We start from the raw sequence: 13970 nt of genomic DNA, 5'->3' as shown, positions 1-13970 counted from the left end.
GCAGGTGAGCTGCGGCACGGTATAAAAACATCTGATACTGAGCTCCATTAATCAGTCTTACTCTTGTTCTTCAGATGGGAAAGGCAGTGGACTTAAGCGAGTTTGACAAAGGCCAAATTGTACTGACCAGATGACTGGATCAGAGCATATCCGAAAAGGCACGGCTGGTGGGAGCTAATGGTCAGCCATGGTTAGTACCTACCAAAAGTGGTCTGAGGAGGGGGAAATCCATGAACCAACCGGCAAGGTGTTAGACAACCACAGCTCATTGATGCTTGAGGTGAGCAAAGGCTCTCCTGGATGGTACGTGGCAACAGAAGAGCGACTGTGGCACAACTCACCGGTAATTGGAATGCTGGTGATGGGAGTAATGTGTCACAACACACAGTACATCGAAACTTGCTGAAAATGGGGCGCGCAGGCCACTCAGAGTGCCCATGCTAACCACGGTCCACCGGCGATAGCACCTACAATGGGCATGCGAGCATCAAAACTGGACCTTGAGTGATTGGAAGGTTGTCTGGTCCAATGAATCACATTTCCTGTTACACCATGTGGATGCCCGGGTACATGTGCGTCATTTACTTGGGGAAGTGATGGCACCTGGATGCACCGTGGGACAAAAACAAACCGGTGGTGGCTGTGTCATGCTTTGGGCAATGTTCTGCTGGGATACCCTGGGTCCAGTCATCCATGTGCCAGACACTCTGACATCTACCACCTACCTAAACATCATTGCTGATCAGGTACACCCTTTATGGCAATGGTCTTCCCCTCTGGCGGTGCTGTCTTTCAGCAGGATAATGCACCATGCCACACTGCCTAGATTGCTTGAGACTGGTTCGCGGAACATGAGGAAGACTTCCAGGTATTGCACTGGCCTCTAAATTCCCTACACATCAATCCCATCGAGCATCTGTGGTTTGTGTTCGAACAGCAACTCCGATCTGTGGCGTCTCAACCACGGACCTTACAGGAGATAAAGGATCTGCTGGTTACATGTTGGTACCAGATACCACAAGACGCATTTAAAAATCTTGTAGCTTCCGTGCCTCGTCGGATACGAGTTGTTTTGCCTGCATGTGGAGGACCAACAACATATTAGGTAGGTGGTCATAATGTTTTGGCTCATCGGTGTATTTGTCTTAACTCCATGATATATAGGTGAAATAGCCATGTTTTGACAAGAGACATTGATCACATGGTTGCAGATGGAATGATTACACAACTTACAAAGCAGAATGGAAATTTTTATAGTAATCAACTGTGTATTATATATATATTCTTAGTTAGTTTACATTTCCCATGTAATGTCATTATGAACTTATTAAATTAACTTTATTACATTACAGTAACTGTTACAGTGCAATGTAAATCTAAGAAGGAGACATCATACACCAATTATAAAGGTATATTAATTTAATTATTTACAAGTGCTTGGTATACAAGCACTTGTTAATCAAGCACACAAATAACAACAGCAAAGCTATAATAACAATGGAACCCTCACTTAACATCACTTAAATTAGTGTTGCTTTGAAGTTACCTGTTCAAAAATTATAACCAGGCCTTGGTTGTAATTTTTTAAATTGGTTATTACAATTACAAATTGTTTTTGTTCATACAAGGATGGCCAAATGTAAATCAAGTGGATCAACCAGGTCTATTGTAATAGAAAAATTTTTTTTACAATTTGATCTAATAAATTCTAATAAAAGTGCCACCATACAAATAGTCCCTTATTTACATTTATGCTGTTTTGCCATAATGACGTCTAATCAAGAAATGGAAATTGAACAATGTATCAGAACTGTTTTTACCTGCTCAATAAGACAGAGTACATCAGTTTGTCGTGCTGCTATAAGCACGATATGTGGAGTTGAAAATGCACAAAAATTGCGATAACAGTATACAAACTGTATCCAAATTTCTTTTAACCAAACAAAGTATATATTAAAAAAACACTAATTAAAAAAAAAAAAAAAAACCCAAAAAGTAATCTCTTCAGTGGTGAAATCAGAAGCATTAAAACAGCTTAATGTGAAGGAAAATATGGCAGATATAGGCCAAAAAGTTAACTTACCATGAACTACTGTGATGACAATTTTCCTGTTTACAAATGCTAACAAAAATTAAAGGGCTTGCTATTGGAATTATAAAAGAAAGAGACAAGGTTATGGATAATATGAGGAACTGTTAAGAATGGGGACTGAAGATAAAAATATGATAAAAGACACCAATTTCACAAATATAGTATATGGACCTGACTGTCATTAATATGTCCATGGTTTACTGCTGCCACTGCACCATAAGACAGGTGACACTAATACAAACAATGGCACAGCTAAGTGATTACAAGTCAGAGTAATCCCTAATAGAGATATGTGACCTTGTCTAGAAATCTGAGTATCACTGAAGATAAGCAGAAGAATCCTTTTTTTTTTTTTTTTTTTTTTTTGCAAGATATAAGTCAGGACTGATTCAGTTATCTCTAAGTTAACTAAGTTATCTCTATCCTACTGGAGACTTGCCCAAAAATCAGCATTTAAGGAATTTCTGGTGGATGTTCAAGAAGTTGAGGCTGTTTGCACAGGGCAAGTTTTCTCAAACCAGAAGGTGGAATGCAATGTGCTATCATCAGCAAAACTATGGATAGAATTTCCAGTCTGTGGAAGAAGGTTACTAATATATGAGGAAAAGAATGGGAGAAAGAAGTAACACCCTTGGGGAACACAAGCATTAGTGGAAAAGTTAGAACACAGACAGCTATCTACCATCACCCGCAACGAGTGGTTAGAGAGAAAACCAGATACCCAATTTCAAAAATCAATCAGCAATCCATAAGAAGGAAGCCTGTTTAGATCTTTATGTAAAACACAATCCTTGATGCCTTGGAAATGTTAAAAGAGCAACTGCTCAAGTTTCACCAAACTTTTCCACTGAACGTAGATGGGTAATTTATTTATTTTTTTTGTTATTTTGTTTTTTTTTTTAGGAGCATTAGCAACTAAGGCCATATTGCTCTGGGGATATGCGGTGGTCATTCCCTGACATTTCCGCATCCTCTGTATTTGGTGGTCACGGGCTCAAACCCCGGTCTAATCAAAAAGCGTGTGCTTACGCACTGCCGCTCCTGCCCACCTGGCTACGGAGGCACCCCTAGATGGGTAATATAAACCAATATATCACCAGTGGATTGACACTGATGTCGAATCATTGATCAGATGGAAGGCTTTAGATAGTTTAGCAGTTGCCATTTAGTGAATTTCTCCATTACAATAAAAAGAGTGGGATGATAATTGGATGGAAGGGATTTGTGACCATTTATAGGAACTGGCTGGATATGAGCAAATTTCCAAGGAGAAAAACACGAGTAGAATAAAAAAAAGTGTAAAAAGGCAACACAGAACAGGAGCATAGATTTTGAGTACAAGTGGAGAAATACCATCGAGCTCTAGAGCCTTCTTGGCATTAAGATCATTCAAAATTTTTCTGGCATCCTTTTGAAGACCACAGGTGGTATTGAGTGGAGCGTACTAGAAATGACAGGAGGTAGTTTACCAAGATCATCAATACAAGAGTTAAAAGAAATGTAGGATGCTAGTGAGTGGGTTTTATCTTTAGCTGAGGAGGCAATAGAACCATCGGGTTTTAAACACAGGTGGGAGCACAAATGGACAAAAGCTGAAGCAAATAGCTTTGGCAAGAGACCAAAATATTCAACTACCATTTGTAAGAAGCAATTCTTGTTATCTTAGCCTGTTGAAAAATCTAGTCTGGACTGATTAATAACTGCTTTACAATTGTTACATGCTTTAGTGTAAGCAGAAAATGTACGTGGAAATATGTATGCAAGCCGATTGTGATATGCTTCATTCTTATCTTGAACAGCCTTAGTAAATTTATTGAAAAATCAACGTATATAGTATAGGTATATACTTTGATTTCTTTTACCTAATGAAACTTGAAATCGAAATCCTTTACCTAAGGACACAATTATTAAAATTGTGTTCTTAGGTAAAGGACACAATTTTAAGGTGAAGAGTAGAATAAAGGATTTCATCCTACAATAATAATCTTACTAAGATGATCTGAGTAAACATTTACATCAGAAGATTTAAAACAGTAATCAAACCAAGGTAAAGAATAGAAATCTTGTTAGATCATCCCATTTCACATTCTTGTGATGCCAAATAACACAAACTGCTGGGAATGGCCAAGAAAGAAAGGCTCTATTGGAGAATAGACCATCACCAATTTTGATCTGAGGTGCCTAGAGGACTATGCACCTTGATGGTGTACTTTGAACGGTTGTTTATAAGAAAAACATCAAGTGTTGAGTGTGTTGTTAGGATTGTCTGGTATTCTGGTAGGTAAATGAACAATCTGTGTGAGGTCATTAGTAATTTGAACTAATGAGGCATATGGCAGAGAAGAAAAATGCATGGGATACATACAAATTAACAACATGACACAGAAGCCTATGATAGATACAAGTTGATATGCAACCAAGTTACAAAGGAGGTTAGGCAGGCGAAGGCATATTACGAGAAATCCTTGGCAAGGGATGCAAAGAAAAACAGCAAAGAGTTCTTTACTTATGTAAACTCTAGAAGGAAGGGGATGAATCAGATTGGTCCACTTGATATTGATGGGTCAACTGTTGATGATCCTGCTCTGGTAGCTAACAAACTAAATGAATATTTTGCATCGACATTCACACATGAGGAGTTATTCAGCGAGGGGAATGCCAGAGGTGTATTCAACTCTAGCAGTAAGCTACAGAATTTTGAAATAACTGGGAGTAAAGTGGAGGAGAAACTGTTGAAGATAAACACAAGAAAGGCACCAGAGGTGGATGGGATCTATCCAGTTATATTAAAGGAGGCAGCAAAGGAAGTAAGCAAACCCTTAGCCATAATTATGAGAGCTTCCTTGGACTCAGGGGAGGTACCCATAGACTGGAAATGTGCAAATGTGACCCCAATTCACAAAGGAGGATCAAAGGCTGACACAAGTAATTATAGACCTGTGAGCTTAACTTCTGTTCCAGGAAAATTAATGGAGGCACTGGTTAAAGAAGCACTGCAGGATCATTTAGACAAGACTTCAGTTATAGCTCAGACACAGCATGGTTTTGTTAAGGGGAAGTCTTGCCTGACCAACTTGATTGGATACTATGATGCAGTCACAAAAGAACTGGATGCAGGGAATAACTTTGTTATTATATACTTGGATCTTAGAAAGGCTTTTGATACTGTTGCACATGGAAGACTGCTACACAAATTGGAGCAGTGTGACATTGGAGGCAAATTGCTGCTATGGATAAAGGGGTGGTTGAGGGGGAGAAGACAGAGAGTGGTAATCAATGGACACTGCTCATCGTGGACTGATGTTATTAGTGGAGTTCCTCAGGGCTCAGTGTTGGGTCCATTATTGTTTTCTGTATTTATAAATGATATTGATGATGGTATATCGGGCTTAATGTCCAAGTTTGCAGACGATACAAAGGTTGGCAGGGTTGTCAAGGACACTACTGACACTATGCTGCTGCAGCAGGATCTGGATAGGTTGAGCAGATGGGCTGAGAGGTGGCAAATGAAGTTTAACATTGACAAATGTAAAGTACTACACATGGGAAACAGCAACCCCAGAGCAACGTATCAACTCTGTGGTACTACACTGACAGTGGTAGAGAATGAAAGGGACTTGGGGGTGGTTGTGCAGGCAGATATGAAGTTCTCTGAGCAGTGCAGACGGGCTGCAAGAGTAGCTCATGGAGTATTGTCAATGATATATAGGAATTTTTCCAGCAGGGATAAGGAGGTGATTATTCTATTGTATAAGGCGATGGTCAGGCCACACCTAGAGTACTGTATACAGGTCTGGAGGCCTCATTTCAAGAAGGATGTAGAGCTGCTGGAACGAGTACAGAGAAGGGCAACAAGATTAGTGAATGGAACAAAGGGGTGCTCTTACGAAGAAAGGCTTAAGTTTTGCAAATTACAGTGTCTGGAGACTAGGCACCAGCGAGGTGATCTGATAGAGGTGTATAAAGCCTTGAATGGTTTGAGCATGCTCAATGCTAATGGGATTCTTCCTCTAGCTCAGAAAAATCACCTGAGAGGGCATAAATTCAAATTGAGGAAAGACAGATGTAGGATAGACGTGCGGAAATTTGCCTTTAGCCAGCGGGTGGTTGGTTGGTGGAACAGACTTCCATCCCTTGTGGTGGAGGTTGATAGCCTAAATAAGTTTAAGGCTCAGCTGGACAGGTATTTTGAACGAACAGAGGGGTGAAGTGGAAGTGGGTTTTTTTTTTTGGCTGATGCTGCATAAGCTTGCTTTCTTGCATCAAATGCCTCTACTAATGCTAATGCTAATGCTAATTTCAAAAGCTTCAGCATCTCCACCAGCTGTGTCCACTACCTAGAAAAATGAAGTTAGCTGGAGTTGTGAACATTGAAATTGCCAAGGAAAATTACCTCTGTCAGGAAAGTTGGACTGGGAAAAGTCAAGTTTAAAAGAGAGGAAGTCTGGGACGGACCTAGAGTTACTAACAATCCTGCCACTGTGAAGGGACAAGCAGAAGAGGATGTGGTTGTCACAGGATGGCCACATTTCACTGAAATTAGGTCCACTTGAGTCATGTGTCACCAGAATATCAGTTCCATCAGTGTTTTAGACCCCCCCACAGGTACCAATCACTAGTTTGCCATAACTGAGAGAATGTCTGTGACAAGCTTCAGGGCCTATTGTTCTTATGCTTACCTGTTTGCAAATGACTGTTTATATCGCATTTCCTGCCTCTTGAAACTAAAATCACACCTACACAATACACAGAGCAATGTACTATAACTATACTTTTCCAGATTTTATAACACAGAGAAAAGCTGGGAATGTAGGTTTTCTTAACCACATTAAATTTTATTTAACAAGGTCTTTCATTAAACTGCCAAATAAATATGGTTTCAAACCACATATACAAGAAATAAGGTTTAATATTACAGCTTATCTAGCACAGAGCATAACTTATACTATGTGATGGGTAACATATCATTTTATGTGTTTTCCATATTTTATGCAATGTAGACTAGCACACCTGATGGCCACTTTGTTAACTGAAAACAAAGAATGAAATTAAGCACAAATCTAGTATTGGTATTGTTTTAGAAATTGCAAATTTAATGGTGAAGCCACAGTTTTTTTTTTTTTTTTTTAATGAAAAAGAGAAAAACTGTTAGTATGTTGGCAGCTATGTATATCAATTTCAACTAAACCTCAAAACTGATAATTCCTGCACAGATGATGACTGTTCCCAAAGCAAGCATAGTGAATTTTAATATACAGCACATCCTTATACAGCGCACACTTATTTGACAACTTGTCTGCCATCGTGCATACAAAAATTCAAAGTTAAATGCATGGCACCCAAGTGATACCATGTTACTCTTTTTCACTAGTGTAATTTCTGCGCATGGTTGTCTGTGAGCATATGTTGCATATTTTGATCTGATATATATATATATATATATATATATATAACAAATGATAAAGATGCAATGAAATTACTGAAAGTCTTAGTAAACAGGAATGAAAATTAAAATATATAAAATGACAAATATCAGGTGTAATAACCATGGAATAATTGAGAGATCCTGTATGCTAAAAAACAAATTACCTGAAATAAAATTAACATAGGTATAATTATGGTAAGTACCTAAAGCTGTGGGTCCTAGGACTTTAACTACTTCATCAAAGGGGTGGGCAGTGAAAATCGTAGGAGCCACCGCACTAGGCCAGGTCTCTGTTTCTGTTATGATGTACACGTAAAAAGTATATGTATACATCATGGCCGACTCGACAGAGACCAGAAGGAAGAATAAAAGAATAAATAAACAGAATGAAAAATAAAATCAATGAATTCTAAGAGAGGGGGGGCAAAAAACAAGAAAACTTACTGTCTGTATGGACCAGAAGACGATGGGGACCAAAGGAGAGAGCCCGTGCGATGTATATATGTGTCAGTTTCAGAGGCCCCATGTAGGGTGGGGGGAGAAGGGTGTGAATTCATAAACAGGAACTGTACCTGTGTGACGGGGAAGTGAGCAATTAAACAGATGAGGCAAAAAGCCAGCAGAGGGAGAAACAAAAACTAACAAAGTAGTGTGGAAAAGACACTGAACTTTGTAATAGAAGAAAAAAGTAGCGATAGTAGAGAAATAGCATCTCGATATTGCTTTCGGCCAGCCTAATTGCTCACAAGAAATAAAATGTAGTACAAAAGAACAGCAGAAAGTAATTGGAATGGAGGTGAATAAAGTAGTGCTCGGGCTGTCCGGGGTTGCAAACCCGTATATATATATATATATATATATATATATATATATACACACACACACACACACAGTGCTTTTTTTGTAAAAAAATAGGTACCAGTACTCATTCTTTGCTATGAGGAAAAATTTAAAATTAAAAGGATATGAAAAGTACTCTGAAAAAATTTTTTTCCTGATAATGTTACTTTAGTAGTAATGTTTTTGAATTAAGAACAACACATTTAGTATATTAACACAGTTTATTAAGAATAAATTTATTATTCAAGTATATAAAAAAATAATTAAATGTGAGTAAAATTACATTTTCCTGTCTGGCGCTGCCAGTTTTAATTTTAAAATTATAATTTAAACCTACTCGTTGAGCTCTTTCCAACGGCGTATAATAAGCTATAGGTTGTCGACATTTTTGTCCCCCCACATTTTACCCCTCCATTTCTTAGACAAATTTTTGTCAACAACGATCAATATGACGTTATGTTGGCCCATGTGATATACAAACCCATGCAAAATTTCGAGTCAATAGGTTGAGTGGTTCCAGAGAGACAATGCTGTGACAGACAGACAACCGAGTGACATTATAAGGGTCTTTCGTTAGACTACGGACCCTAAAAATAATAAGTAAAATTAATTTCATAAAGTTTTTGTAGAATATTCCAAATTTTTATTAAGTTCTCATCCGACACCCTATGCCGACTTCTTTTCTTCCTCTTTGTATGTCGGTTGATGAATGACGTTTCCGAAGCAGCCATGAATCGACATATTTTTCTGGATCGAAGCGGGTCAGCGGTGGGCATACAATTTTAAGAAACAGTAGTGAAGAAACTGTTTTTGTCATCAACAAAGCTCTTGTTGGGCTGGTGATAAGATTCATTTGTGAAAATCCTCGTTTACATTGACTCGATGAAATTGGTATCGTACTCGTAGTGTCCATCAAATGCTTCAATTCTTCCGAAACCATCTTTTCAATTAGGTATCCCCGAAATCCACGAATTGTATCTCTTTCATTGAACTGTAACCTAATTGACAATTTTCTAACTTCATTTTCACCAAATGCCAACAATTCATGTTTAGAAGGATTAATACCTTCGTTGTCCTCATTTTCCTCCTCTCATCATTGATGTTGTCATTAGTTCCTAAATCTGAATTGAATTTTTTCTTCTTTCTTTCTTTTCTTTTTTTTTTTTAAACTGTCCAAAATGTTAGTGTCATTCGGATATTCAGGTACTGTGATCCTGTAAACAGAAATAGGGAAAATTTACGGAAAAATGTCGATAACGCATATCTGCGAAAGAACAGATGATTATTTTTCGAGGTAAAAGAAAATCGCTCCCTCCTAATTCTTGAATGGGGCACTTACAATTGATTCACAGCGGTGTCCAACCTACGGCCCGCCTGGAAAGTCAACTAAATCAGCATAAAGAAATCTAACTTTGAATTTTTTTTTAAAAATGGCTCCAGTACGGAAAAAGTTTGAACACCAATGCAGTAGAAGGTGAACCAGAGCCCATTGGGGAATACCCCTTGATCTGCTCACTGTTGACCAGCGCGACACCTTCTCCGTATGTGGGACAGGTGGTCGGATAGGTTTTACCAGGTACCACTAAGTTGCAGAATGGTAATCCCTTCAGCTCTCTTAATTTGCGCAGCAGCACTAATTGCGTAAATTGCCTGAAGGCCAGAAATGCGAACAGTGCGTACCGAGTTAATTCTCTCCTAATCCGTTCACTATATGAAAATAGAAGGAAGTAAGAACCTTTCTCATTTATTCTGATACATACCCGTTGGGCTTTGTGTCGCCAATCCCAGTTTGCTGTTTCTGACACTACGTTTGCAAAATTTAAAAATTTTACGAAAATGAAATTAAACATTATCTATTCACATTTAATTTCTATTAATTTTAATACTATCACTTAAAAATTAATAACTGGCAAAACTGGTATGGGGACAACAGAAACGGGTAGCTATGAGACATTCCTTTAGTCTGGCTATTGATCAGCTCAAAGCCCCCGACGAAGTAGCAGACAGATGGCCAAGTGAGGGAATGTTATTTGCTTTTTGCAATTTTCATTGTTTATTATCATTTATATTGATATTTTCATTTTTAGCATCATTTTATATTTATTTTATTTTTATTTCCATTTCATTAATATAAAGTTATATAGGCCACCCAGGCTAAAGCTAGTTTACTTTTACTAACTTGGTAGCTTGGTCCATATACACTTTAATTAAATAAAATCGACCAATATATATATATATATGTGTGTGTGTGTGTGTGTGTGTGTGTGTGTGTGGTTGATTTTGTGTATAAACATTTTTATACAGTTCCTATATATAGGATATCCTTACTAGCCATAATGTAAACGATGAAGTGAGTACTGAAATAAAAAATGGAAAATTTAAAGTTTTGGCAAAAATAACATTAAAAATTGCAAATTTAATGGTGAAGCCACAGCCAGTATTATTTCATAAATAACATATAACCATTCAAAGGTTATTAAATAAAAATAATAAAAATTTATTGAAATAATATTGTTTACGTAATATTTTATTTCAATAAATTTTTAGTATTTTTATTATGGTAATTACCAATTAGTGTAATATGCACTGTAATGATAAAAGTAGGTTTTAAAATGGAGAAAGTAATGACAATTTATAGCTTTGGAATATCTCTGATTATTAGGCAAAAATCTCTGATTATTATGCATTTCTATTATGTATCATTTTTTAAGGAACATATCAAAGTTGAAGTTAACTGTAAGAAGACATAACAGTTTACACATCATCATCACTAACACCTACACTACTTGTATAATGTGCTACCTGAGCAACGGCTCATCCATGCTTAAAATCTTTAATCTATAATTTTATCTTTAATTGATCCTTTGCTGTGCCTCCCCACCTGACAAGTCAAGTATTGGGGACACGTCACCGCCCCTGTCCCAGGGAGGCTGATCTCTACTATCTATCAGTAAACTCTTGTTTAATGGCAAACATAAAAGCATTTAACTGCAAACAATTGTGATTCTTGTTAGCAAACACAACTAAAAATATTTTTGTATTTTCTAATTTTATAATTCTTTCATAATTTTCTCTTTTTTCCCCCTTCTTCTTCCCCCTCCCCCCTTTTTCCCTTTTCTTTTTCCTTCCTTACAAACTTTAAACTCACATAAAACTTTAAACTTCCAACTCAGCAATAGCTAATATAAATAAAAACTCATCAGTTGAAAACAGCTCTGATATAAATAGCTCAAAATATAACAGTTTACACAAGCTGAACTGAGCGTTTTGTTATAGGACTTGAATCTACTGAAGGATAACCCCCTAAGCCTGCCACTGAGTTGGGCTGATAGGCTTAGCCTTATCGAATTAAAACTTAAAATATAGTATGGCTGTGGTCCTGGGGTAATGTTTACGGACACTGGTGCATGCATTGAGAGAATGATTCCATACACTTCAATGAAAAAAGTGCATAACCCAATGCTAACTGTTACACTAGTATATAAGCACATTTACAATGTAGATACCAGGACAAAACATGACTCTGTGTTAGAAGGGCCACAAAGTAAACTTATGTTTATATTTTTATTCTGTATGGCCACCATATACATGTATTTAAAATTAACTATTTGTTAACTACTTACTTGTTTGCGATAAGGAGTTATTATTCCAATATCTGAATGCTTGAGACCAAAGTCATACAAATTTTTCAAGTAGCAAACTACTTGAACAGCTTCAGCTGGATTGAACCATGAAGGACTATCTCCTTCTCGATAATCTTCACCCTAGAGAGAGAGAGAGAGAGAGAGAGAGAGAGAGAGAGAGAGAGAGAGAGAGAGAGAGAGATAAAAAAAAAAGATACAATATCATTTTATTAATTAATTATTCTTCTGTTCCATAATACAGAGGCATGTAACCTTGATTTGTCTTATATTATTTTAGGAAATATGACTACATGTCTTCAAGAAAAATATTTCTTGATGCTATGAGGAAAAAAACAAGTGTCCTTGATATTGTTTTTGTTATAGCATTTGTTTCCACTGCCGACTTTCCAAGTTTTTTTGAACAGCTGTTCTGTATGCACCTAGGGCAATCCAAAGAGCAGGAGTTGGATAGAGGTAAGACATTGCTAAGGTGCTCTATCTAGCAGAATCACACACAGGTGCTCCACAGTCTAGACTCTAATTAGTAACCTATATAAGTAAAGCAGGGTATAATGATCTGCACCTCACTTTGTACTGGCAATGCCTATGTTAATTTTCTTTGTGCAAGTAGTCCATAGATATTTAAAGTGATCTTGGAAGTTTAGCTTGTTATCAAATATTAGACCAAGGAAGCAAATACTGTTTACTACTGGCAAAGGATAAGTGTAGGATAAGGCTGATTAAGTGTAGCTCAGGTACAGAATGTATCTTGCATTTATTGCATAAATGTATGGCCATACAATTCTGGTTAGATAGTTCCTATCCATTCTGTGTCATCCATTGTTCAATGTTATTTATTGAGATTTGTAGATACCTCACAATGCAGTTCATATTCTGGGAATAACATGATACAATAAAATCACTGGCGTAGAGATATGAATCGACAGTGTTTGGAATACTGTTTTTAATGTTGGTTATACGTATTACAAATAAAGCACTGAGAATAGAGATATGTATTACAAATAAAGCACTGAGAATAGAGCTTCATGGAATTTCTTCTTTGTGTATATAGGTTTGGAGAGAACCTGCTGGTAGCAAACCTGGAAGGACCTATACTAAAGGAAGTTTTGAATAAAATACCATAAACGAGATGTCAGATTAAGAGAATAAAGATCTCTTAGGGTGCCATGTGGTATCAAAGGCTTTCTCTATATCAAGGCATACCATGAGTAGACATTGATTTCTGATAAGGCTAAATCAAACAGTATCATGTTTGATTCAGCCTTTACCATGAGATCTAAGGATCATCTAATTTTCTGAAAACCAAACTGATTACTGTTAATAATTTTTTCATGACTCAAGATACAATGTTAGTCAACAGTGTATTATTTTTTACTCAAGCAGCTGGTAAGATAAATCAGACAATAGTTATGAGGAATAGGATAATCTTTTCCTGGTTTGAAGATTGCTATTACATAGAAATGAGAAGAGGAACTAGGAAATATATGCTCAGAGAAGATCCAATTGAAAAAAAATTCAACAGTGAGGATATTAATTTGTGAGCACATTATAGTAAATTCCATCAGGGCCAGAAGCACTGCTACTTGAGGTAGATATGGATTTTTGTAGTTCAGAATGTGTGAGTACTGATTATAAGGTAAGTGACAGGTAGCTTTAAAGCTCAGTTTCAATTTTTTGACTATAGCTTTAATTTTTTGAAATGATGGTTTATATGTGACTGAAGCACACAATTCAGAGAATACAGCTTCTAAAATCATTTGCAATATCTGCAGGGGTAGAGGAGAAGGAGATATTTGCAATATCTCCTTCCCACTCCACTTAAGAAGAGGAGAGGTAAACTTAAGATATTTACCACTTAACAGCTTATTTTTTCCCAGATAATTCTAACATCAATATCTTTGTTAATTGATATGTCTATGGCATCTTATTACAGACTGTGGAATGACAGCTATTGCAGTTGTTATTATTT

At 36.9% G+C, this 13970-nt stretch overlaps 1 protein-coding gene across 1 annotated transcript in view; it reads right to left on the bottom strand.

Annotated features, from left to right (window-relative positions):
• The window catches only part of LOC150090395 (RNA helicase Mov10l1-like), a 230447-nt gene that overhangs the window by 37077 nt on the left and 179400 nt on the right, over positions 1-13970 (bottom strand). Inside the window, exon 20 of the mRNA XM_090390298.1 lies at positions 11981-12121. Within this exon, the coding sequence (XP_090246424.1) occupies positions 11981-12121 (141 nt within the window). The remainder of the gene's footprint in view (positions 1-11980; positions 12122-13970) is intronic.

This window comes from Mastigoproctus giganteus, chromosome 2 (genome assembly GCF_048544385.1).
Source record: "Mastigoproctus giganteus isolate SK-2022 chromosome 2, ASM4854438v1, whole genome shotgun sequence".
NCBI lineage: Eukaryota > Metazoa > Arthropoda > Arachnida > Uropygi > Thelyphonidae > Mastigoproctus > Mastigoproctus giganteus.
This window is presented reverse-complemented; position numbering and strand designations above follow the sequence as displayed.